Source organism: Pollachius pollachius, assembly GCF_949987615.1.
Source record: "Pollachius pollachius genome assembly, chromosome: 2".
NCBI classification, from domain to species: Eukaryota; Metazoa; Chordata; class Actinopteri; order Gadiformes; family Gadidae; genus Pollachius; species Pollachius pollachius.
Genome location: NC_136935.1, coordinates 28,417,780 through 28,441,898, shown reverse-complemented (window position 1 = coordinate 28,441,898; position 24,119 = coordinate 28,417,780). Strand labels below are relative to the sequence as shown.

General features: G+C 44.7%; 1 protein-coding gene across 2 annotated transcripts in view; it reads right to left on the bottom strand.

Moving 5' to 3' along the window:
- Nucleotides 1–24,119, bottom strand: part of tenm3 (teneurin transmembrane protein 3) — a 138,229-nt gene that overhangs the window by 105,673 nt on the left and 8,437 nt on the right. Inside the window, exon 2 of one of the 2 annotated variants that reach the window (XM_079728929.1) lies at nt 7,748–7,921. The exons of the other annotated variant lie outside the window; for it this stretch is intronic. Within the exon in view, the coding sequence (XP_079585055.1) occupies nt 7,748–7,913 (166 nt within the window). The 5' untranslated portion in view covers nt 7,914–7,921. The remainder of the gene's footprint in view (nt 1–7,747; nt 7,922–24,119) is intronic. 2 annotated transcript variants of the gene reach the window in all.

The window sequence follows — 24,119 nt, the reverse complement described above, 5'->3', positions numbered from 1 at the left end:
ATGTAAAATAGAATATGAGGCCAAATCATTGGTGACCTTACGGCTGGGGGATGGGACATTGACTGTCTAATGCACTGTGCGTTGGCGCACATATCTAGGGTAATGCAGTGACTAAAGACGCTTTAAAAGGCCTGGCTGCTGCGTCGCAGCCCAGACAGTTGCTCCTAATTGGCCACTTTCCTCCATACCACCAGCGGACGAATGTTGTTTATACAAAACCGTACAGTCAATTATTGAGGACGGCAGGATAGCATCCATATACCTTTACGCTCAAAGAAAATAATGTCAGAATGTATAATTATGCAAATGCAGAATGCCCCTGAGCTGACAGGAACCCGCCCCCCCCCCCCCCCCCCCCCCCCCCCCCCCCCCCCCCCCCCCCCCTGACCACGGACCCACTATCCAAATAACATCCTGAGCGGCCCAACGCTGACCACATGTGACAGCCCGCACTCCGAGAGCAGAGCAGCCCATCGTTAATACTGAATAAAGAAACATTACACGTTGTTACCATTACTAGGATTAATCAAGTTATTAACATGATAATATATTCAAGGGTTTTCATACAGCGTTCAGTTAGACAATATAGAATTAAAACCAGCAGAATAAATGGGGGAGGTGAGGAGGAGGTGCTGGAGAGAGAGAGGGAAGAGGAGGCGCTGGAGAGAGAGAGGGAAGAGGAGGCGCTGGAGAGAGAGAGGGAAGAGGAGGCGCTGGAGAGAGAGAGGGAAGAGGAGGCGCTGGAGAGAGAGAGGGAAGAGGAGGTGCTGGAGAGAGAGAGGGAAGAGGAGGCGCTGGAGAGAGAGAGGGAAGAGGAGGCGCTGGAGAGAGAGGGAAGAGGAGGCGCTGGAGAGAGAGAGGGAAGAGGAGGTGCTGGAGAGAGAGAGGGAAGAGGAGGTGCTGGAGAGAGAGAGGGAAGAGGAGGCGCTGGAGAGAGAGAGGGAAGAGGAGGCGCTGGAGAGAGAGAGGGAAGAGGAGGCGCTGGAGAGAGAGAGGGAAGAGGAGGTGCTGGAGAGAGAGAGGGAAGAGGAGGTGCTGGAGAGAGAGAGGGAAGAGGAGGCGCTGGAGAGAGAGAGGGAAGAGGAGGTGCTGGAGAGAGAGAGGGAAGAGGAGGCGCTGGAGAGAGAGAGGGAAGAGGAGGTGCTGGAGAGAGAGAGGGAAGAGGAGGTGCTGGAGAGAGAGAGGGAAGAGGAGGTGCTGGAGAGAGAGAGGGAAGAGGAGGTGCTGGAGAGAGAGAGGGAAGAGGAGGCGCTGGAGAGAGAGAGGGAAGAGGAGGTGAGAAAGAGTACACGGGCAAATCTATAATGAGGGAGACTAGATGAGAAAAGAGAGTGGGTGAGAAGGAGAGACAGACAGGGTGTGACAGAGAGAGAGTCAGAGAGAGAGACAGAGAGAAAAAGAGATCGAGATAGATAGAGAGACTGAGATAAAGAGAGAGAGATATCAAGAGAGATCGAGAGAGACAGAGAAAGAGACAAAGGGAGAGAGAGAGAGCGAGAGAGAGAGGGGGGGAGAGAGAGAAAGAGAGAGAGAGAGAGAGAGAGAGAGAGAGAGAGAGAGAGAGAGAGAGAGAGAGAGATGGAGGGTGGGAGGGAGGAAATAATGCAAGGGAAAGGAAAAGGAGAAAAATAAAAATGGGGAAGGGAGGATCGGAGACAATTTGAGATGTGTGGTTTTCGGAGCGTGAAAAGTCATTCCGTGTCCATAAAAATCTTTCCGATATGGGGAGGGCAGCAAGGTCAGCATCTATCCCGGGCTGAAGGAGGCTTTTCTAGGGCACTTCTGCAGGCCATTCTGCATTGGCTTAACCACCACCCATCAGGGAGGGAGGGAGCAGGAGGCGGAGGGAAAGGGAGGGAAGGGAGACACATTGGCAGGCTAGGGGAGAGCTGCACCGACCAACCACAAACACCAGCACCAAGATTAAGTACATAATTGCAGGTTGTGTCTGTTTTGATAGTTGGGGTGTACTGGCAAGATGAACAAAGGAGCTATCTGTCAGCCCATTCTGTTTGTCATGAAGGACAAAGAGTTGTAGATTAAATTACTCTCAACGGAGAGACATGGCATCTATGAAGACACACTCGGTTTCAACATGTTGAGCTGATTGCCTCACACTCATTAAATGTGTACATGTACAGTACCATAACTTTCCCCGTGCCATCAATCAAAACATATTTAAAAATGGTAACATTATACTGTTTAGAATTCAGTAATACTGCAGGATGGCCTTCTTACAAATAGAAAAAGAACAACATACTGACATTGAACGCAGGAGAGAAGGAAAACAATGACAAGATGGAGAATCAGAGAGGGAAGGAGAAAAAGTATTTTCCTTCTGATACATTTGACCAAGGGGAACCCCTGCCATTAACCCTGTTGGGCTAGAGACGTGAGCCACCCAGATCTACCTTAATACCGACCATAAGAGCAGGGCCCACCCTGGCCTACCAGACTCATCCAGAAGCCTAGCACCGGCCCACAACACTCATTTAACAATTACAATTACATACACAAAGTAGGCCAAATATAAATATTAAATTGAATCTTGTGTTACCTTTTGAAGTTCAAATACAACCGTTTTCTGTTCTATTTTGATCGACCAGATAAAATTCTATTAACTAGGATGGGTGGCACCCGGGTGGCCAGGCTCTTCCCTCGCCACGCTCCTGCACCTGATCAGCGCTGGATCTGCACCTGAGCTGATGCTGATCTGCACCTGATCTGAACCTGATCTGCACCTGATCTGAACCTGATCTGAACCTGATCTGCACCTGATCTGCATCTGATCTGCAACAGATTTGCAGCTGATCTGAACCTGATCTGACCCTGCCCTGCAACTGACTAGCCCCTGATCTGGACCTTTTTTTTAACATGTCATGTAAGTTTAGAAAAGCACATCAAATACATTGCAGTCTCACATTCGTATATTTTCCTTAAAACGTTTACCTTTTTTAACTGGCATGCTAATTTTCGTTGGGAAAATGTCCTGAAAATGTGTGTGGTGGAATGTGTGCTGTAACGTGTCAGTCCCTTTTGCATTGCACTTCTAGTTCACATCTTCACCCCACTCTCTCCCTATCACAGTAACTGTTATTGGAGTTCCTGTACTGTAAAATTGGTGCTTTCATGGCCACTGCACCTGACAATACAAATGAACTGAATAGAAACAGAGAGAGAGAGTGACAGAGAGAGAGAGCGAACGGGAAAGAGAGAGAGAGAGAGAGAGAGAGAGAGAGAGAGAGAGAGAGAGAGGAGGGGTGAGTGGGATAGAGCGGTTAAATAGAGGGGTAGTCAACAGACATATATGACGGAACAGAATGTAGTAGACAGGGAAGAGGAAGGAGCACACGAACTGAGAGAGATTGGAGAAGCACAAAGGAAGATACAGTGTGTACGACTAGGGGAACGAAGGGTTAACGAGGCTCACTGTAAAAGGAAAAGCCATACTTCATATTATGACTACTTTGATTAAAAAAAGAGATACAGTGGGCTCTACAGAGGGATGGGTGTCATGTCTACGTGCCGTCCACATTTAGTTTTCCATCGTTTTCCAAACCCACATGTGTAAGTTTTGGCTCGCTCAAAAAAACCTAAATTGTGTGTGTCTGTAAGTGTGTGTGTGTGTGTAGGGGGGGGAGTGTGGCTGTGGCTGTGGCTGTGCATGTTTGTGCGTGTGTGTGTGCATGTGTGTGTGGACATCTGTGTGTGCGTGTGTGCGTTTGCATGTATGTGTGTGTTTGTGTGCAAGTGTGTGTGCATGTGTGTGTGCATGTGTGTGGGTGTTTGTGTGAGTGTGTGTGTCTTTGTGTGTGTGCATGTGTGTGCATGTATGTGTGTCTGTGTGTGTCTGTGTGTGTGTGTGTGTGTGTGTGTGTGTGTGTGTGTGTGTGTGTGTGTGTGTGTGTGTGTGTGTGTGTGTGTGTGTGTGTGTGCGTGTGTGCGTGTGTGTGTATGTGTGTGACTGTGTGTGTGTGTGTGTGTGTGTGTGTGTGTGTGTGTGTGTGTGTGTGTGTGTGCATGTGTGTGTGTGAGTGTGTGCGAGTGTAGCCCAGTTATGGACCGGTCTCCCACTCAGACCTGTGCATCCCACTGTGGTCCGTGCTGGGAGTCAGGTATAGGTTCAGTGTATGATTCATAAGAGCAACAGCTGCTCATGAATCACTATTTGGATGTTTCTTCTCATTTCTGCTTTTAGTTCAACCCACAACACAGACTTAATGAAACAGGTATCCGATCTTTGACGTCTGTTTGTAGTTGTTGGGTTTATTAGAATAGGTAGACTATGAGCAAAACTTTGTTTGATGCCTGTGTTGTTTTCTGAAAGGGGTACACTTGTAGATCCCTAATGGAAAGTGTTTATTTTGAATTAACCAAGATGCACAGCAAGTTACTTCCATTAGTGACTAGTTGAGGTAGATTCAAGTACAACCTTTTCTATTTGATAGCACCTTATCAGCGCATGAGGGTCTCTGGACTGTACCAGCTGAAGTTTCCATATTCCATTCATATTTGCATTCATAACTGTCCATCAACCTCTGTATGAAGACAATGCTGGAGAAATTACACAAGCAATAACTAAAAATAAAGACACCAGGGGAGCTTAATTTCCTCCTGCCACCGTTCCTTAGAGGCGTATTCCAGCCCTCCCCTCCCCATCCGCACCAAAACAAATAGCCACCCTGTTCTCTGACTCTCCCGTCATAAACACGGGGCTCTACTCCATTGTGTCTGCGTCTGCACGGTGAAGACAGACAGAGACATATGCACCGGATTAAACGTCCTAACAATGTGGCTACTGATATATGCATAAATAAAGCCTCCAAATTGTGCAAATACCTCTACCATCACCATATTACAGGTACACGAAGATCCATAAACCAGCCCTCCTATCCCAAATACAACAAACGCTATAGAAAATGATCCATTTATCAAACCAATGCCGGCTTCCCCCTGGAGCTTGTGTGTGTGTGTGTGTGTGTGTGTGTGTGTGTATGTGTGTTGCCACACGCATGCCCCTCACACACTCAGGAACAGCGACAGCAGCAGAATCAGAAGCGAGTTGAGGAAGTCTCGGAATCAGTTTCTGTTTTGTATTTAATTTGAATTACAATTGCATCACTCAGATCAAAAACTAACTTTTAACTGGTTTGACAAATGATGTCGTCATTGGTGCAATCTCCCTGGACTAGAACCAACCAGGAGAGGTCCTCCCAACAGGGGTGTTAGTTCTATGTTAGAATACAGGTTCTACCCACTGGTACACTAACTATGGAGGCGTCATGCCTTGCCGCTACCCCAGCTCCATTCCCAGTTCCCTCTCAGTTGTCATTGTCCTTTTCATTACGGCCCAAAAAGAAAAAATCTATATTTGTTCTTAGAACCTCACACTATGATTGGCCCATGGGTGAGTATCCAGCTCTCAAGTATGTGTAGAAATTGCCCCCTACGGGCTGAGCCTCTCAGTACATCCACCTGCATACTAACAATCCCATGTAACGCATTAGGACAACCAAATTGTCAACTGTCATGTAAACACCGTAGCGGATCATGTATGCGATTAGGAGAGATTGCTTCATGAGAGGTTCATGTCAAGTGAAACCAGCTGAAGTAGAGATATTCAACCTCGGTTGGAAACTCTGATGGCATTCATGTAAGCAGGCAGTAATCATTATGTAAATGCCTTAATCAGAGTACGACCTTAATCTGATTATGCAGTCTCAATCGAACAAAGGTAAATGTAAATGTAATGACTGGGTGCATAGGTAACCTTGTATAGTCCCCATGAATTTGTGCCAAGTGTGTGTGTGTGTGTGTGTGTGCGTGCGTGCGTGCGTGCGTGCGTGCGTGCGTGCGTGCGTGCCTGTGTGTGTGTTGTGTGTGTGTGATTGCGTGGTGTGCGTGCATGTGTGTGTGCTTGTGCAAATCAACCTGCCTGAAGTTCATTAGTAGAATCAATGATTGACTATTTTCCTCTCCACTCTTTCTCCATAATCACAATTTGCTCTCCCCTCTCTCCTCCCCCCCATCTCCCCTCTAGATGTGTCCTTGATCGAACACTCGCTGCTCTGACTCCTCCTCTACATCTTCTTTCCTCCATCTATAACATATCGATTAGTTCTGGTGTTAAGGACAGTTTTGTCTCTCTCTCTTTCTTCTTTCCTTCTCTCTCTTACTCTGTGTCCTCCATTGATCTGGTTCTACTAGTGAGAAGAATCCTCTCTGAGTCTCTCTCTCTCTCTCTCGCTCTCTTCCCCTCTCTCTCTCTCTCTCTGTCTCTCTACCTTTCTCTTCCTCTACCTCTCTCTCTTTGACGTTCCCCCTCTCTCTATCTACCTCTCTCTCTCTAGCCACATTGATTAGGTCTGGTGTTGAGCAGAATTGCCTACTTAGACTCAAAGTAAAAAGCCTCTAAGTGTTTTTCATGTTTTCTCTCCTTCTGCTGGCTCGGCTCCAGTGTCTCTCTCTCGCCTCCCCCTCTCCCCGTTCCTTTGGCTTGCAGTGAGCGAGCGCCTGTCGATGGGACTGGCGTCGCTGCTGTCTCTTTGCAGAGATGCATCCTGACTCTTTGTGTTTGCTCGGTGATGGCTGTGGCGTCGTCAGGGCTCCTCAGCCCGCGGTGAGCCTCCTCCTCTCTCTGTGCAGCAGGTTTGCGCTCGGGGAGAGGAGGAATTGATTGTCTTGTGAGGTATCTCATTTGTTCAAGAGACAAGAAGGGTATTAATTAGCCAATGTTGAATACTTATGTTACGATATATAGTTATTTTCATTTTGAACTATATTAAACCTTAAGTTACGGTAACCTTTCACACAGATAGCCGTAAAGAAGGAGTGACATATTGAGAGGAGTACAGAAGGGCAATCTATAGAAAGCAGACCATTATTTTGTGTTTTAATGAATGCCAGCTCCCTCAATAGCCGGTGAGTGCGCTGAGTCTATTGTTTTACGCTTGACACTGTTCATCCAAACAGAACCCTCCAAAACTCAAACCGAGCATTCCTCTCCAAAACAGATCTGAAAAAACAGAGACAGCCCAAGACATCCTTGGCTGATTCAAAACCAACATAAGTGTTAAATTGATGCATTCCCTTGCAAAAAAAACTTCGGAAAAATACAAATAACATGAATAAATCATGATGTGAAAGTCCAGACTTGGCCTTTAAATGCAGCCGGAGCTATCTCCTACTCAGATAAATCGAACAGCACTTTTGTTACGTTGCCTCTCAATGAATAAATAAAAACATGACATTAGAGCTTAACATCTATTTTTCATTGGATCGGAAATTAATATACTGAGATATTGTTAGCCGAGGAGAACTGCTTGCATCCATATACAGCCCAGATGGAATGACACCTTTAAGGATCAAGCTCTAGGATGAAGGAAAAGCCAGCGGTTTCTCAGAAACCCTGACAGGGGGTTGAGTAGTGTTCAACGCACATTATTAAACCTCCATAGGTACTCGATGGATCAAAAGATCAAAAGACACACAGACATCTCTCTATCTGTGTTTCTGTCTTTCCATTCTACATCCTATTCCTCTCAATGAACAGCTGTTGCTGATTAGCCCTGAGAATGGATGAAGACAGAATACTAGCCATCTTTCAAATGCAAATGGGAAATAATAAGTGAGGTATGTCCAATGACAACGTAGGCTGTGCACCTCCCCCCAGCCCCTCCGAGTGTCTGTGCCGACTCAGAAGGCAAGATGCCCATGATGCACCTATGAGTAATAAGAACTTATTTACCATGAGTTACATGCAAGTACAACCGAGCTGCATAGTCCAACTCATCCACCTCCTCCTCCTCCTCCTCCTCTTCGTCAGAGTCCAGGGGCAATGGGTTGTCGTTGGGATGGCTTGATGGGGTCTGGGATTGGTCAATGATGGATGATGGGCAGGGGGGGGAGGGCATGGGAGAACCTATCGGAGAACAGATCCAAAAGGTAAAGAAAAATGAACTCAATGGAATAACAATGGAGGAATAAATCAAATCTAATACAAAGAAACAACTTAAAATGAGGAAGGTGGGATAATTTATTATGAGAGTGCATGGCTTTGTTATGAGTAGTACCAATATTATTTTCAGGATATTAGCCTTATTTAATATTGATTGGAAGATCTTCCGCTGATTTGGTGTTGGAACATTGTCCCACCCTGATACCTCTACCAGCGGTGAGCTAAAAGCACGGGCCAACCATGCTAAGGATGTGTGCACTCACGGTGTTGGAGAGGCTTGGAAAGTTTCCACCGCAAGCACAGCGTATTTAATGAAAACATATTGGCCTGGGAACGGAACGAAGCGAAACGGAGGAATCAGCTCTGATACAACGCCGTGCTAATCACAATGTGTGCTGCGAATGCAGGAGGAAACACCAATAAAGGGCGGAGAGAGGTGGGGTTGTAGGAGAGGCATGATTTACTGGAACAAACACATTTCCTCATCCATTCAAATGTCCCCACAAGTATTTACTCTGTGTGCAGACATGCAGATGTTTTCTATATCAGGAGGGATCTTCAGATCCTTTGTTCATTCTTCTTTACATATATGTATATATATATATATATATATATATATATATATGTACATATTTGTATTTACCACAGCTGCCCTGTGTGCTCTTTCAAAAGCGTAGAACATTTACAACATGTTTAAAACAGCGCTTCTCGCTAGTGTAGGGATTTATGTTTTGAGAGATGGTTGTAAAACAAGAGTTTTCAACAGAATGCCAATTACTGAAGTAGTGAATAAAAACAGAATACCAGAACTAATGAGTTAAAATGAGCTCGGAAAGCCGCTGGGAACACAACTCGATAACCTTCTTTTGGTTGAACAGATAATTGACATTCAAGCAGGCAGAAATCATGGCAGCAGGGGAAGAGAATCAATAACGTGACTAGTTGCTTCTATGGTAATAATTCTATGTAATCATTTCAATTGAATGCACATTTATGTTGCCTTGTCTAGACGGTTTATTTTCTCACTTGGATAGATTGTTGTATATTGTTTATGCATTCGCAATTGGCCGGTATTTGTCCCATTCATGGCGATATTGCACACTGAATTGGATTGAAAGTGTGCAAGAGAAAGATATTTCAGGCTACCGCTCTGAGCTTTATCGGAATTAATAACAGAATTTATGAGACAAACACATCTTTATTATTGTCCTTTCTTTGTTACAAACAAAACTAACCTAATCGCTTAAGGGAATTGTTTTCCTGCTGTTTATTTTCTTATTTGTTCTGTTGTTGAAGACAACCACCTCAGATATCTCCGCTGCTCTAATAACCAACAGCAGGAGTGAGCAGAATCGATTCCTAAATACTTGCTTCTTTTTTGGGAGCGCATTGAAAACTCCTGGTGAACACAGCGCCGGGCTCGGGTTCGAGACGGAGCAGAACAGCAGATAATGAGCGCGCAGGCGGGACGGAGCGATGGAGATTGATTGAGCGCTGGAGAGAAATGGAGACAGATTCCCACCAGGTGGATGCAAATCATTAGTGTTTCTTTTTACACACGCACTGTGTGGACGTTTATTAGTATGGTTGCGGTGCTTGTGAGCGAGTGTGTTTGTACGTGTGCACGTGTGCACATGCGGCGGTGTGCTAAATAGGTCAGGCCCGGAGAAGGACAAGTGTCCACAGGCCTGAGCAGCTGGCTGCTTGCCTCCGGTGGGACGGTGGATTAAGACATGACGGCCTCAGCCGGCTTTGTTTTAGCTCTGGGCTATGCTTACTATTTCTGAGCTTGGATCAATATTGCCGCCCCTGCCTTGGACCTCCCATCCACAGAAAACACACACAAAAATAGTTTGTAGTAAAGGCGGAACCGCGGGCCTGATCATTACACCTGAGGGACAGCGGGTCAGTTCACACACTTTCACCTTCAGGAACAACGCTGTCATCCCCACACCAAACGGTTTGGAGGATTCATGTGCATGCATTGTGAGAGGGCGAGGGAGGGCACAGGTGAGTGAGTGTGTGTATTTGAGTGAGAGAGTGTGTAAGTGTGTATGAGTGAGTGAGTGATTGAGTGAGTGAGTGAGTGAGTGAGTGAGTGGGTGAGTGAGTGAGTGTGTGAGTGAGTGATTAAGTGGGTGGGTGAGTGGGTGAGTGAATGCGTGAGAGAGTAAATGGGTGAATGAGTGAGAGAGTGGGTGAGTCAGAGAGTGTGTGGGTGAGTGAATGAATGAGTGAGTGAGTGAGTGAGTGAGTGAGTGAGTGAGTGAGTGAGTGAGTGAGTGAGTGAGTGGGTAAGTGAAGCTATCACAATGCACAGCTCTTTAATTATCTCATCTGTAAGATCATTAGCGCGGTTGAGCCTGCTCTGCAAAAATAATTGCCTTGTTCACGACAAATGGGAAAGGTCCCAGTAGAGTCAAAAGACAACATCAAACCTAAATCCACAGAATCTAGGGCTGTTTGAAAGTACCGCCAGCAGTATTCTTCCTGGTGTGAGTAAGCAAATAAATACAATCTGTTTGTTTTGAGGCCAAACAGAAGTCGGTAGCTTGTCAAAAAGGCGCCCCGCAATGTTTGGCAATGATTGATTTTCAGTGTCAAGCACGACGGAATTATACAGAATTGCTTTTTTAACAACGTGACCTTGACATGCATGATGACACATGCATGTGTATGGGTGTCTACATCCAACACCTGGACTCCCCACCACCTCATTCTTCATCCTTGCTTGGTAAAGCAGACGGACACAGTAAACACCCACGGTCACACACACACGCACATATCCACAAACACATACACACACACACACACACACACACACACACACACACACACACACACACACACACATACACACACACACTAAGACACACCTGTTTGCTCTGTTGTTCTGACATAATTTCTACGTTTTATCACTTCAGTGGTTCGTCCCTCTCTTTGTCGATAGCCTTCCCTTCTACCTGCCACGCTTGGCCCCCCTGCTAGCTCGTCCAGGACAGCTGAAGGCCTTCAGGAGAGCACCGGGCGACACGGCTCCCCGAGCTGTTGTCTCACCCTTCTATGTGGATTATGAATGCAAATGGAAGAACTGAAGTGCTGTCTGACGGAGCGACAAAGTGTGCTTGATCTGAAGAGTCTGTGGAGAAAGACTCGGGTTCCTCAGACACTAGCGTGTAGCCTTGTCGATTCTTATTTCCTATTTAATTTCAAGATGTATGTGTCAACATCGGAAAGAAATCTACTGTGCGGATTAATAATATATACCAACCAAGCGAAACCACTAAAATGTTAAAATCCTCTTTCATATGAACCAGAAGCAATCTAAAGTACAGGAATTACGTACAAACATATTAACACATGCAGGATTTACATGTCAAAGGGGTGTCTTTGTTTAGGGGTTTTGATAGGCATTTATTATTAATATTATATTTAATATGCATTTTGTATTGCAAAACATTGTATTGAATATAAATATGAATCATGTTAAGCCCCAACCCTTCAAAGCCCCGGTCTGGGGAGGTTCTCCCGTTGCCTGACAGCCCAGTACTCCTTAAGATACCTTTTATACTTCAATTACATTTTAATTCTTGCACGGATTTCTTGCACCATTTAATTCTTGCACCATTGTCCCCTCTCTTGCTCATGATAAACCATTTACTGTGATGGCCTCGGAGTGCAAAGAACAGGGCAGGGTGAGATTGGAAGAGAAAAACAATCAGGGACAGAAATCTTGAGAATGCTAAAAACAACATTCTTAATATCTCGAGTTCTGTGTCGGATCGGCAGACTTTGTTGGATCTGCCTGACGCTCTCTAACAGCTGTGGGGAGGCTGTTTGGTAATTGTTATCAATGGGAAGCAAGCGTTCTGCTGGCTGCTGTGGCGTTGCTGAGCACCACGCGTTCCCTGCCGGGGGCGGCCCGGGTTTGGCGGCGGGCCCTGGATGGCCCGGGCTGAAAGAATCTCGAGCCGAGAAAAAAACGTCCCGCAACATTGGAGGTTTATGGGTAGATATTCTATATATACATACGTTTGCTGTTCAGCAGTGTTCACACAGTGTGTTGCTCTGATTATTTCTAGGCTTCAACAAAAAGGCAGTGAAGTTTGCCTCGCTTTTTACAGACCGCAACAGTTTTCAGCTTTCTGTTACCGGCCCCTACTGGTTCAGCGTCACATGAGCGGGTTTCTCATTTCTCGTTTTCCTTTTAAGTCTTAGTCTGACCCCTCTCACAATGCAATTATTATTCAATGCAATGCGACACAGATACTCAACAACTATCTGCAATCCTAGCAGAACGCTGCTGCTCTTGTACAACTGTTGGGCGGATGTATAACAATAACGCCAATGTGCAGCTCAGGAAAGGTGTCTCACATGATGATGCCATACGCGGGCATTCATTACTGTGGCCTTGCGCGCATGATGGGAACAGCGGCGTTCCCGTTGGAATAGGAGTCCTATAGCGAGCCATGCCTCACCCCTTCTTTCCACCGCCCACTCCTAACATCATCTTTTCAGGGGGAGCCCCCGCAAAAGCAGAGAGACGGAGACGCAGGAAGGAAACCTGCCTGTTTACACAGCAGCTCTCTCATTAGACAGGTCCTCTGGAGGATTGTGTCGCCCCATGGCCCCTCTGATTGTTTGCATAATACGCAATGTTAAAGTTTCACAGTGGTATCATCACGGCTGTGTGTTGTGATGATGATACTGTTACCAGACTGTGTCACTCCTCCTTTAGGCTAAGTGTCAGTGTTTAACTTGTGATTTGTACTCCATCCCAGGAATATTCATTTGTTTGAGCCAATATTGACTCTTCCCCAAGCCAATGTTTTTTTTTGCATTACAGAACACATTTAAAATAAATCCAAACACGGCATTTCAGCTTGCAAAATCAAGATCACAACAAGTACAAATAAATACAGCCTTTGCGATATTAGAACTCTGAGCATACAAATTGTGGTATCAATAGAAATGTAATATATTATGCTGCTGGAAACATCAGAATCATTGAACAATGATTTTAGGTGGGTAGGGGGGGTAGGGGGGTTTGGGAAAAGGCTGCACCAGCATGCATTCCTCTGCAATCACTTTAAATATGCATCGACTATTCTGGACAAAGACTTTTTGTATAATAGTTAGTATCATAAGGCCGTTCCACTTCTCTGTGGGCCTGGGAGTGTGCTGACTCGGGGTGATTGTTGGTTTCATAACTCCTGGGTCAATGTGCTGGAAGGACGGCCGCGCAGACCCTGGTCAAGTGGAAGAACGGGACGTGACCACTTAACAAACACAAATTATGGTATGTTGGTATGCAGGGTGCATACGTATAGTGTATGTGTGTTTCAGTGTATCTGAATGCAGGTGCCACTTTGCGTGCTTTGTGTGTGTGTGTGTGGGTGTGTGTGTGCATTGACGTGAAGCCTAGTGCGTACACGGTTGACCTGCTTTGAAATTTAATAAATAGATACAAGAAAAGAGCAATTCTGTCTGGTGCAGAAAGTTACAATGACAAACAAGGTCACACACACACACATGCACACACACACACACCCACACACGAATGCCCAGTCATACATACCCACACATACACCCACACATGCACACACACACACATACCCACACAAATGCACACATCCACACATGTACGCACAAACACACACAAACACAATCATACACACCCACACGTGCACGCACAAACACACACACACACACACACACAAACACACATACTTGCAAACACAAACACACACACACACACACACACACACACTCTCTGTGACATATACTTTCATTTCGCATCTTGAGTGACTGCTCTGCTTTTGCCTTGAGGGTATCGGCGACCTCCAACATCCAGTGTTTGTGTCTTTATGCGCGTGGGCGTGCGTGCGTGCGTGCGCGCGGGTGTCTGCACACGTGTGTCAGCTGCTGACCTCACAGAAACATCCCGGTTGCCGCTAGCAGTTCTGCTGTCAGAATCAGTAGGGAGGCCAGTTGAAAGGGACCTTCCACCAGCCACCCCGACCCTCATGGGAGCCCGCTATTGTCTACAGGCAATGCAAATGTAAAATACGGTCAGCATGTATCACAAATACTTAAGTTATCACTTAAGTTATCCGCCAGGTCCACCCAGCGTGTGAACCTGTGACGGCTGTCCTCCTCCGCATGGGAGTGTCCTTAGCCAAACACGCTGTGTAAACACGGGGAGGAAAACCCAGAGAAAACGGATGGTCACAGCGCCAAGGGTTAAGATGCTGTTATTTCCCGTCTTTGGGTTGCTGGTTCAATTCCTGCCGAGCATGGGTCTAATTAATGTTAGTGTGTGAATAATTCACTGGATGATTATGTAGTAAATCCACACACATTGACGTTGAATTAGATTTATCATTAATGCAAAGTAAACTGAAGACTATTTAAGTAAATGTTAGCTATATGTAAAAAATAATATATTATCTATGTATATATCTATATATATATAATTGTTAATGCTCATGTCCTCTTGCCATACAGCACATCCATGGGAAATCACAGCATATATGTTTGTGTGATAAAAATAAATCCTCAGCGCTATGACAGATGGTCACAACGCCAAATGCTAAGATGCTGTAATTTCCCTTCTATGGGTTGCAGGTTCGATTCATGCCGAGCATGAGTCTAATTAACGTTAGGGTGTGAATAATTCACTGGATGATTAAGTAATGAATCCACACACACTGACTGGGAACTCAAGTGCAAAATAAACTGAAGAATATTTAAGTAAATGTTGGCGATATGTAAAAATATATATATATATATATATATATATATATATATATAATTGTTAATGCTCCTGTCCTCTTGCCACACAGCACATGGGAAATCACAGCATATATGTTTGTGTGATTAAATTAATCTTCCATGATTAACTTTGTCTGGTCATATATATTTGACAGAAACGAAATGTCCTCGTCATCCCCTGGATTGCGGTGCATCATCGGTGGTGCCTTCGTCGTCTGCGCTCCCCGTCTGATGCATGTCTACCGCTAAGGTCGGGCTGTTCCGATAAGCGCGCGCTTGTTTGTTCTGCGCGCTGTGTTTGTCTGCGTGAGGGAGACGCGCGCTGGAGCACAGCAGATGGTTTCGCATGGTATCATAGTTTGCAGCGATCGCTCACTCATAATGATCTTGATTGATGTCACATGCTCCATTAAACCGTAAGCCTGAGTCAGACCTTCTCACCAGAGCCCGGCACATTACCACAACGTCATCTGGACTCTATTGATATTGTGTACATCTGTCATGATGCTGCATGTTAAACCACATGGCCACTCGCTGTTTATAATTTCTGCCACTGAAATGACCAGCGGTGAGAATTGTTTCCCTCTTGCTCACATGTTTTTTGGATAATACAAATATATATATATATATATATTTTTTATATATATATATATATATATATATATATATATATATATATATATATATATATATATATATATATATATATATATTGCAAAGCATTGTTAACTGTGACATATATTATCATTCTTACATATATTTCGATTTATATATAATTATTAGACTTCGATAGATATTATTAATATAAATGGTACTGTTTTTTTGAAGTCAGCGAGCTGTTGGGTTCTGTAATCAGAGGTGAGCATCAGTGGGCTCAAAAGTCCTGGACTTTCTTTACAAACCATTGTTAAGCGACAATGATCAAATCTGTGTCTGTGCATCCTCCACAAACAACGTCACTGAACAAAGATCATCTTTACACACACTCAGTAACACTGGCAGTGCAGCAAACAAACAAACAAAATGGCTCTATTTTAATAAGCTTTCCATCCGTAATCTATGAATTATTATTACTAAAGATTTGATCCATTATGGAGCAGAAGAAAGGACTTGTGTGTATCCATGTCGAGGGAAGGTAGGGCAGATTGTCCAGCCAATAGGACTCCTCCATTTCAGTGATGTGCTTCCATAACATGTAGCGTTTATATCGGACGCCCCCTCTGCCCGTCCTTTACTACGGCTACTCCCTTGACTTTATTTTCCCTCTTTTCTCCTCCTGGGTTATCCTTTTCCAGTTTCTAACCACCGGATGCTAGCAAGCTCTCTCTCCCTGCACTGTGTAATCAGCCCACTGCAGCACTGTGTGAAACCAGAGAAAAGTGATTTATTACACACACAAACACCCACACACACACACACCCGCACACACACACACTCATACACACATGATCACACACACACTCAAATTCAGACACACACACATACAATCACACACACACACACACACACACACACGCACACACACACACACACACACAAACTCAAACACACCTAATCACACACACACACTCCTATTCAGACACACACACACACACACACACACACACACACACACATACACACCACAAGCACTGTACACACACACAGACACACACACACACACACACAAACACACAAGCATGCATGCGCACATACGTGCACACACAGAAGTTGGTTGATTTATGGCCGTGCAGATGGACGATGGTTCAAGGGTAAGACCGGTGTAACACACACTGAACGCTATTATTATTACACATTTAGATAGGGACATCCTCTCTCTCGCTCTACATCTCTCTCTCTCTCTCTCTCTCTCTCTCTCTCTTTCTCTTGCTCTCTCTCTCTGTCTCTTTATCACACACACACACACACACACACTGACACAAACATGCAACAGACCTTTTGTTGATTGAAACATCAGTAAAAGTGCTTCGAAAATTCCAACCAAACTCAAAGCAGACAATAAAAGCCTTTTCCCAGTGAGTGATGTTGTGAATAAAACAATCACCTCCCCCCCCCCCCACACACACACACACACACACACACATCGAACCCTCTTTAAAAAAGTGTGGTAAATGGATTAGGGACTGCATTTCAATGGTGTGGATTTCCCTCGACCCCTCAAAGTAAACACACATACACACCAACAGCTGTCTTTTATATATCCCTGTCTAGACCCGGATCACATGAAATATGGGATGAGTAGATCCATAATGTACCCCTCTTCGCCTTACCTGTTCCCCATTGGTCTCCTGCTGCTGTGCTGTACCCCCTTCCCTTCCACACCCCCACAGAGACATGGTGACTAATCCATCTGGCTTGACCACATTTTGGGTTTCTGTGGAAACGTGTTTTCATTCAGCCAGTAGCACAGGGTGTGACGTGAGCGTGGATAATCCAAACAAATGAATGCATACAGGCCCCTCACACACACACACACACACACACACACACACACACACACACACACACAAACAAACACACACACACACATACAAACACACACACACACAAACACACAAAAAACACACACACACACACACACCCACACACAGAAACACACCACACCACACACATATACACACACAATGAAACACACCACATCGAACACGCACACACATACACACACATGTGAACTTCCAACGCACAATGTAAAGTGTGTTCTCTATCACCAATTGAAAAGAGAAATCATTGTGAACGGTTTCCATTTAATGGACAACAGTGGCCGCGGTGAGAGGGAGTTAATGGAGGTTGGACTGCGCCGCGGAGCAATGGCCATTCCACAGGGACACTGAAGGAGGAGATACGAGTGTGGGGCTGGTTGGCCTTCAGGGGAGAGATAGGGAAAAACCCTTGTTGGCCCAGACGACAAAGACAGACAGATAGACATCCAGACAGTGACTGCGCTATTAGTGACAGCTCTCTATTTGGATAATTGCTGGATTTGAGTTAATGAGCGGTTATGCCTTGCTGTTCTTTCGGTGCTTCCATCCGGATACACTGCATCCTACTTATTCCATCCCTGGCTGCTTCTCTGTTATCTTGTTTGATCACACACACACCCCCACACACACACACACACACACACACACACACACACACACACACACACACACACACACACACACACACACACACACACACACACACACACACACACACACACACACACACATATATTTCCAATACACAAATGGTGAGACACACATTTGCACATGCATATAGTACGTAATGCATCAGATCCCCTTAAAAATGCTGACGTCTCTGATAACGGTTACTAGGAAGCAGAAAAGAGAGCGGGAGAACAAAGACTGAGAAAATAAAGGGAGAAGGAGAGGGAGCGTTTTATAGGTGGCCCATTGTTTTTACACACAAATTGCAAAACCGTTTAAGAACCAACTGGCCATACTCATTATTGGGATCCTTGCTTTCTATCACTTTCTGAGTTTAATGCTATCTAATTTCTTTACAAAGGAGCGTTCAGTGTGGACATCAGTCTGTTGTGTTCACTTGTAGGCCGGTGCATGTCCCTACCAAAGGTGTGCCCCTTCCTGTTTCTAACTGTAGTGGTTGCTCTTGTGGTGTTGACAATGAGGTGTCATCACTTCATTACAATACAGCATAACCCTACCCTTGTGAAAAACACAAATTAACCGGTCACTAATACCCTTTCAAAAAAGAAATGCTAAACACCAAAACGTTGGAATGACAATTGAGTTGCTGAACGTGTACAAAGGTAACGTAGCATCAAGTCAGATTAAGGACAACAAAAAAGTGTCTTGTTGACGGTGTATTACTGAGCACATCCATCACTAGCATAATATTTACAGGATGTGTGCGTCAGAGGCTTCCCTGTGTCATTTACATGCACACACAACACACACAAACACACACACACGAAACACACACAAGTTACCTCAGTGAGTCGTAGCTGTGATTAAGGTCACTAATCTGTGTTTTCCTGTGTGTCATGGCAGCAAATCAGAGCACTGGGCTCCATTTGTTCTATTTCTGATCTGTTCCCATCCGTTGCATTCCCCTCCAGAAACATTGATCCACTGCGTGGTGGTTCTGGCCAGACAGGCCAGCAGCTGCCAGCACGCCGCTCCTCTCCCGTCTCTTCTGAGGACGTTCCAAAAGTTTCAGGGTTTGTTCAAAAGGGCCGTGCAGCACCGGAGACCAACGCCGCCCAAGGCTGTGATGTTCTACTGTAGGGATGACTTGAAGTCAATATGAGAGAAACGGCTCCTTTTTTCATGCTACTGTATCCAATTTCATTGAGTCAAGTTTATTCTCTTGGTCTATTTTATATTTTTTAGACAGAGAGAGAGAGCCGGGGAGACAGAGACATTGTTAGAGAGAGAGAGCGCGAGAGAGAGAGAGAGAGAGAGAGAGAGAGAGAGAGAGAGAGAGAGAGAGAGAGAGAGAGAGAAGAGAGAGAGGGAGAGAGACAGCAAGAGAGAGAGACAGAGAGAGGTGGAGAGAGAGAGAGAGAAAGAGAGACAGAGAGAGATAGACAGAGAGAGCAAGGGAGAAGGAGAGACACAGAGAGAGACAGAGAGAGAGCGAGGCAGACCAATCTTACTTAATGTGTCAATGTCCATTTACATTGGCCTCGAGACCATTTTCACAAAATGCTGTCAATGTTGGCAAACAAGGATAGAAGGGCTCCCTGCAAGAAATATACCATAAATAAAAGACCTTGGCGTAAACAGCTCTTTAGGTGCATTACAATTTCACTCAAAGGCTCCTGTATTCTTTTTGGTGATTGATGGCTTTTGAGGCTGAACATCAATAGAGTTGAGGTCAAAATGTGAATATCAGTGCGCAGCATTTGATTGTACAACTGTTTCTACGATTTGCTGGTTGAAATACGTAGCATTGGATGGAAAGGTATTCTGCTCATTTTCAGCATGAATGACAATAAATAGTGTGAACCCACCTATGCACCCAAACCTGTACCAGGGGCAAGAGAAGCACTAATGATGGGGGGTGGACCGAGAACGGTGTGATCCTCACCAAACTAACGCAGGTCCGGACTGTATGAATGAAACAATAATAGCGCCCTATAAGCCCCAGCCCAGCATACAAACAAGCACACACACTTGACATTTTTACAAGGCTATTATTTATACAGCGGTTTGAGCATGCTAGCTATTAAATAAAATGAAGGCCAGCGTTGGCCCCCTATCTCTCACTCCTACCCTCTACTATATATTATACACTAGCGTCAATGGACAGATAGTATGTCTGGCGGTCATTAAACATGACAACTTGAACCCCACCCCACACAGCTACAACGAGTCGCCACGGCTCTGGAAATCTGGAAGCTCAGGTCAAGACTTTATGTATGTCTGAAGGTAGATGTGATTTCCTGTTTATGAGGGCAACAGTGTTGCATAATAATTAATAATAATACAAGTAATTGCAAAGCACTTAATCCTAGTAATATAATCCTTGATGTGATCATGTGATTACGCTGTGATAAAGGCTGGTTTGAGCATATGTATAATGTGTGTGTATGCGTGTGTGTGTGTGCATGTGTGTGTGCATGTGTGTGTGTGCTTGTGTGTGCCATCTGTTAATGGATCGCTGGGTCAACATTATTTAACATTGGCCGGTGCTGATGTTAAAGAGATACTGAGTGTGAGCAGGGTGCTGTTTTGATAGCAGAACTAACAATAACATGGCTGTCGAGTGCTGCATTGTTCTACACAATCATAATTCTAAATAAATGATTAGTACATAATGAAAATCATTCCAATAATAATAATATTCAGCAGGTGTCCCCATCTGAACCATAGTACCCTGTAGTACTTTACGGTACTGTATAACTACCAACCCTGAGACGGGTCTGACCCTGAGTTCAAGGCGTTTATGCCTTTTAATCACCCAGAAGTCTCAGTATTTTATACAATATATCTTATTTTTCTGGCCTGGTAATGAGGACATGCATTATTCAAACTTACTTTACTCAACAAATTGTGAGTGGATGTTTTCTTGTTTGTATTTTGTGTTTTTTTTGTTTCTTAGTATATTATACACACACACACAATCCCTGGAGCACAGGATAATTGATCTATAGTCTATATAGTGTGGCATACAGGGAACCATAACTAGAATGTCAATAGAGTTTATAAAGTATGTGTGTGTATGTGTATGTGTGTGATAGTGTTTGTTTGAGCTAGATCTCTCTCTCTCTCTCTCTCTCTCTCCCTCTCTCTCTCCCTCTCTCTCTCTATATATATATATAGCGACAGATATATATATATAGAGAGAGAGAGATAGAGAGAGAGAGAGAGAGAGAGAGAGAGAGAGAGAGAGAGAGAGAGATAGAAGGGCCACAGAGACTGAGGCCCTAGAGTAGTAATACAACACTATTAGTAAAAAGCCTATTGGAGCAGCCCCCCTCTGCCCCTCTTATTCTGTCTGCATCCACTAGGGAAAGTGTAATTATATCCCAAGACTATTGTTAAGCCATATTCCCACTTAGGTACCACACACTTCAATTATTCTATCAATGAAGTCGCCCTGTATGTGCATTGCTTCCTGAATGTCTGCTAACACATGCAAGTCAAAATATAAATAAATATACATAAATAAACTTGAGTTTATTTTCTATTACACGTTTTATTTAAATGGAGGTATCACAGATTATACAAATGCTTGTATTATCTTTGCTCACTTGACTTGCGAATGACTAACAATGATATAGGTGTGTGTTTGTGTGTTTGAGTGTTTGCATGCACCGTATTAGCATTTTGCTAACTGGATGTGCATGTATCTTACAGGAGAACAAGGAGATCTCTCAACTCGGACAACTAATGCGGACAATGCATTTTAAAGATAAAAGGTTGTCCAGTCTGTTTGCTACTGTCTACAGCCAATTCTTGCTCAGGTTGTTGCAGGAAAAATCAACCACAAAGAAATTGGTTGATGGAGAGTTGAGATTGTAACGACAAGAGGGAAACGTCCTGCAACAACGAGATGTCAAAGTGGGACTTCTCATTGACTTAGACACTGTTAGAACCAAATCAGTTGCAGAAACATGCCCTTTTAGAGGGCGTTCATCCACAGGCCACTACTGCCCCAAAGGACTACACACAGCCCGTTTTGGTGAATTACGGCTGCAGCGATCTCGCTCAATACCGTCCCTCCTTAGTCCCTCCCATCAGTCCCTCTCACCCAAAATGTTCGGGAAATAGGATCCAGGTGGAAAAAGCCAACATTCTCCTTGATAATATATGTGTCCACGCACAGATACTAACCACATCTGAGTCTTATTACTGGAGGATGTGTGTGTGTTTGTGTGTGTGTGTGTGTGTGTGTGTGTGTGTGTGTGTGTGTGTGTGTGTGTGAGTGTGTGTGTGTGTGTGTTTACACCTGTGTGCCTCTCTTTTACTTTACGACTGACCTGACAGACCGTAGCCATATGCCCTGAAACAGTAAAAAAGTAAATTTTTCTAACTGGACAAAAAATGGCAATTCGTTGACTGCATATTTAGCTTGCTTAGTGGTTATGGGTGGATCAATATGAAAAGCACGTGTGCAACCACACACAAACACACACATCACCGCTCCAGTCGGAATTATGTGCAAAGGATTGAACAGCAACTAATTAACAAGTTGGCAAAGGCTGAGAAAAAATGTGTCTTTTTTTTGCTGCTGAAATAGAGTTGGCTTCCACTTCAGCAGTAAAGTGAACGGAAGGAGAAAGAAAAGTGCATACACAAACACACATACACTGATATATACGTGCCAACTTATCTGGTGCCACCAAATTTGTTTGCATGCCACAACGTTAATCATAATTTTGCAAGCAGCTACTCTCAATTTGGATTTAGTTCATTTAGATTTTCCCCATGTGGTCAAAAGGAAATGCGCGTACATTGTTGTGCATACAGACGGCCGGTTGAGGCCCTCCACTTCAGTCAGCTGTCTGGGGGAGCCTTACTGTGTGAGCGTTGTGCTCAGCCATCGTCAAGATAATCAATTTTTAGGTAGGTCACACAACCACAGCAGTGCATTAGCAGCCCGCACGTGTCAACACAGGTCACCCCAACACCAAGTCTGTTACACTGCAGATTGGCAGGCCATCCAGCACGCACACACACACACACACACACACACACGCACACACACACACAAACAGGCGCACTCACACTCGCACACACACAAACACCCACGGAGGCATGCAAACACACAATCACACCCACGCACACACACACACTTCCTGTAAGTTGACCCCTGACCTGTCGAGGTGGTGACCTCTCTCTGCCCCTGACAAGACCGCATAAAAGAGATTGAGTGGGAATAGGAGAGGGGTTGGGTTGTAACGGCGTCTGTCTGTGTGTGTGTGTGTGTGTGTGTGTGTGTGTGTGTGTGTGTGAGTGTGTGTGTGTGTGTGTGTGTGTGTGTCTGTGTGCGTGTGATTAAGTATCTTTGTTGAGTCATTATTTAGCTCAAAGTTCCTACCAGAGCTTATTTAACAATCAAAAAGAGATTGATTGATTAAGGGCTGCCCCCCTTAATGAACACATGAATGGGTGGCCAGTGGGCTGTCTCCCTTAATGAACACATGAATAGGTGGTCCGGGGGCTGTCTCCCAAGGACATTTTGAGTGTCAACAACTTTTCCAGATCTCCTGTATTCTGGTGAATTTGTAAACACTATTTATGCCTTTTTTGCATCAATTCATGGTGGGAAGGTCTTTATTTATGTAAAGGAAACACAATTCAGGCACCAGGTGAAAATTCAGAATATAAGAAATATAGTGCAGTGCGGCTCTCAGGCATTCTGGATTGCTATTAAATATTTATTCTCCTGTAGATCAACTTTTCTCCTTTAATATGATCCCTGGCAAGTCAACAGACATATGCATGATTTACTCTTCTGCCTTCCTTTGCGTCTTTTGTTAGGGGAATTGTGTGTGTATGTGTGTGTGTGTGTGTGTGTGTGTGTGTGTGTGTCTGTGTGTGTGTGTGTGTGTCTGTGTGTGTGTGTGTGTGTGTGTGTGTGTGTGTGTGTGTGTGTGTGTGCTTCTGGGAATAAAAAGACCGGGTGCTGAAGAAAAAACACATGCCCCTGTTGGAGGCATTGTTGCATGTAGGAGCAACGTCATAGCATTTTTTCAAAATAAAAGTACAAATGCAATGTGTTGTATAGAGGAGGATGTATCCCCTGCGCCCCCTTTACATATTTATCCGGCATAGTGTGGCCTTGGTCTCATTCTCTCCCTCCCATTCTCTCTCTCCCTGTCTGTCCCTCGCTCTCTCTCGCTCTCTCCCTCTCTGTCCCTCTCCCTCCTACGCGTGTGCTCCTATCTCTGCCACCCCTCCTTCTCCTTATCACC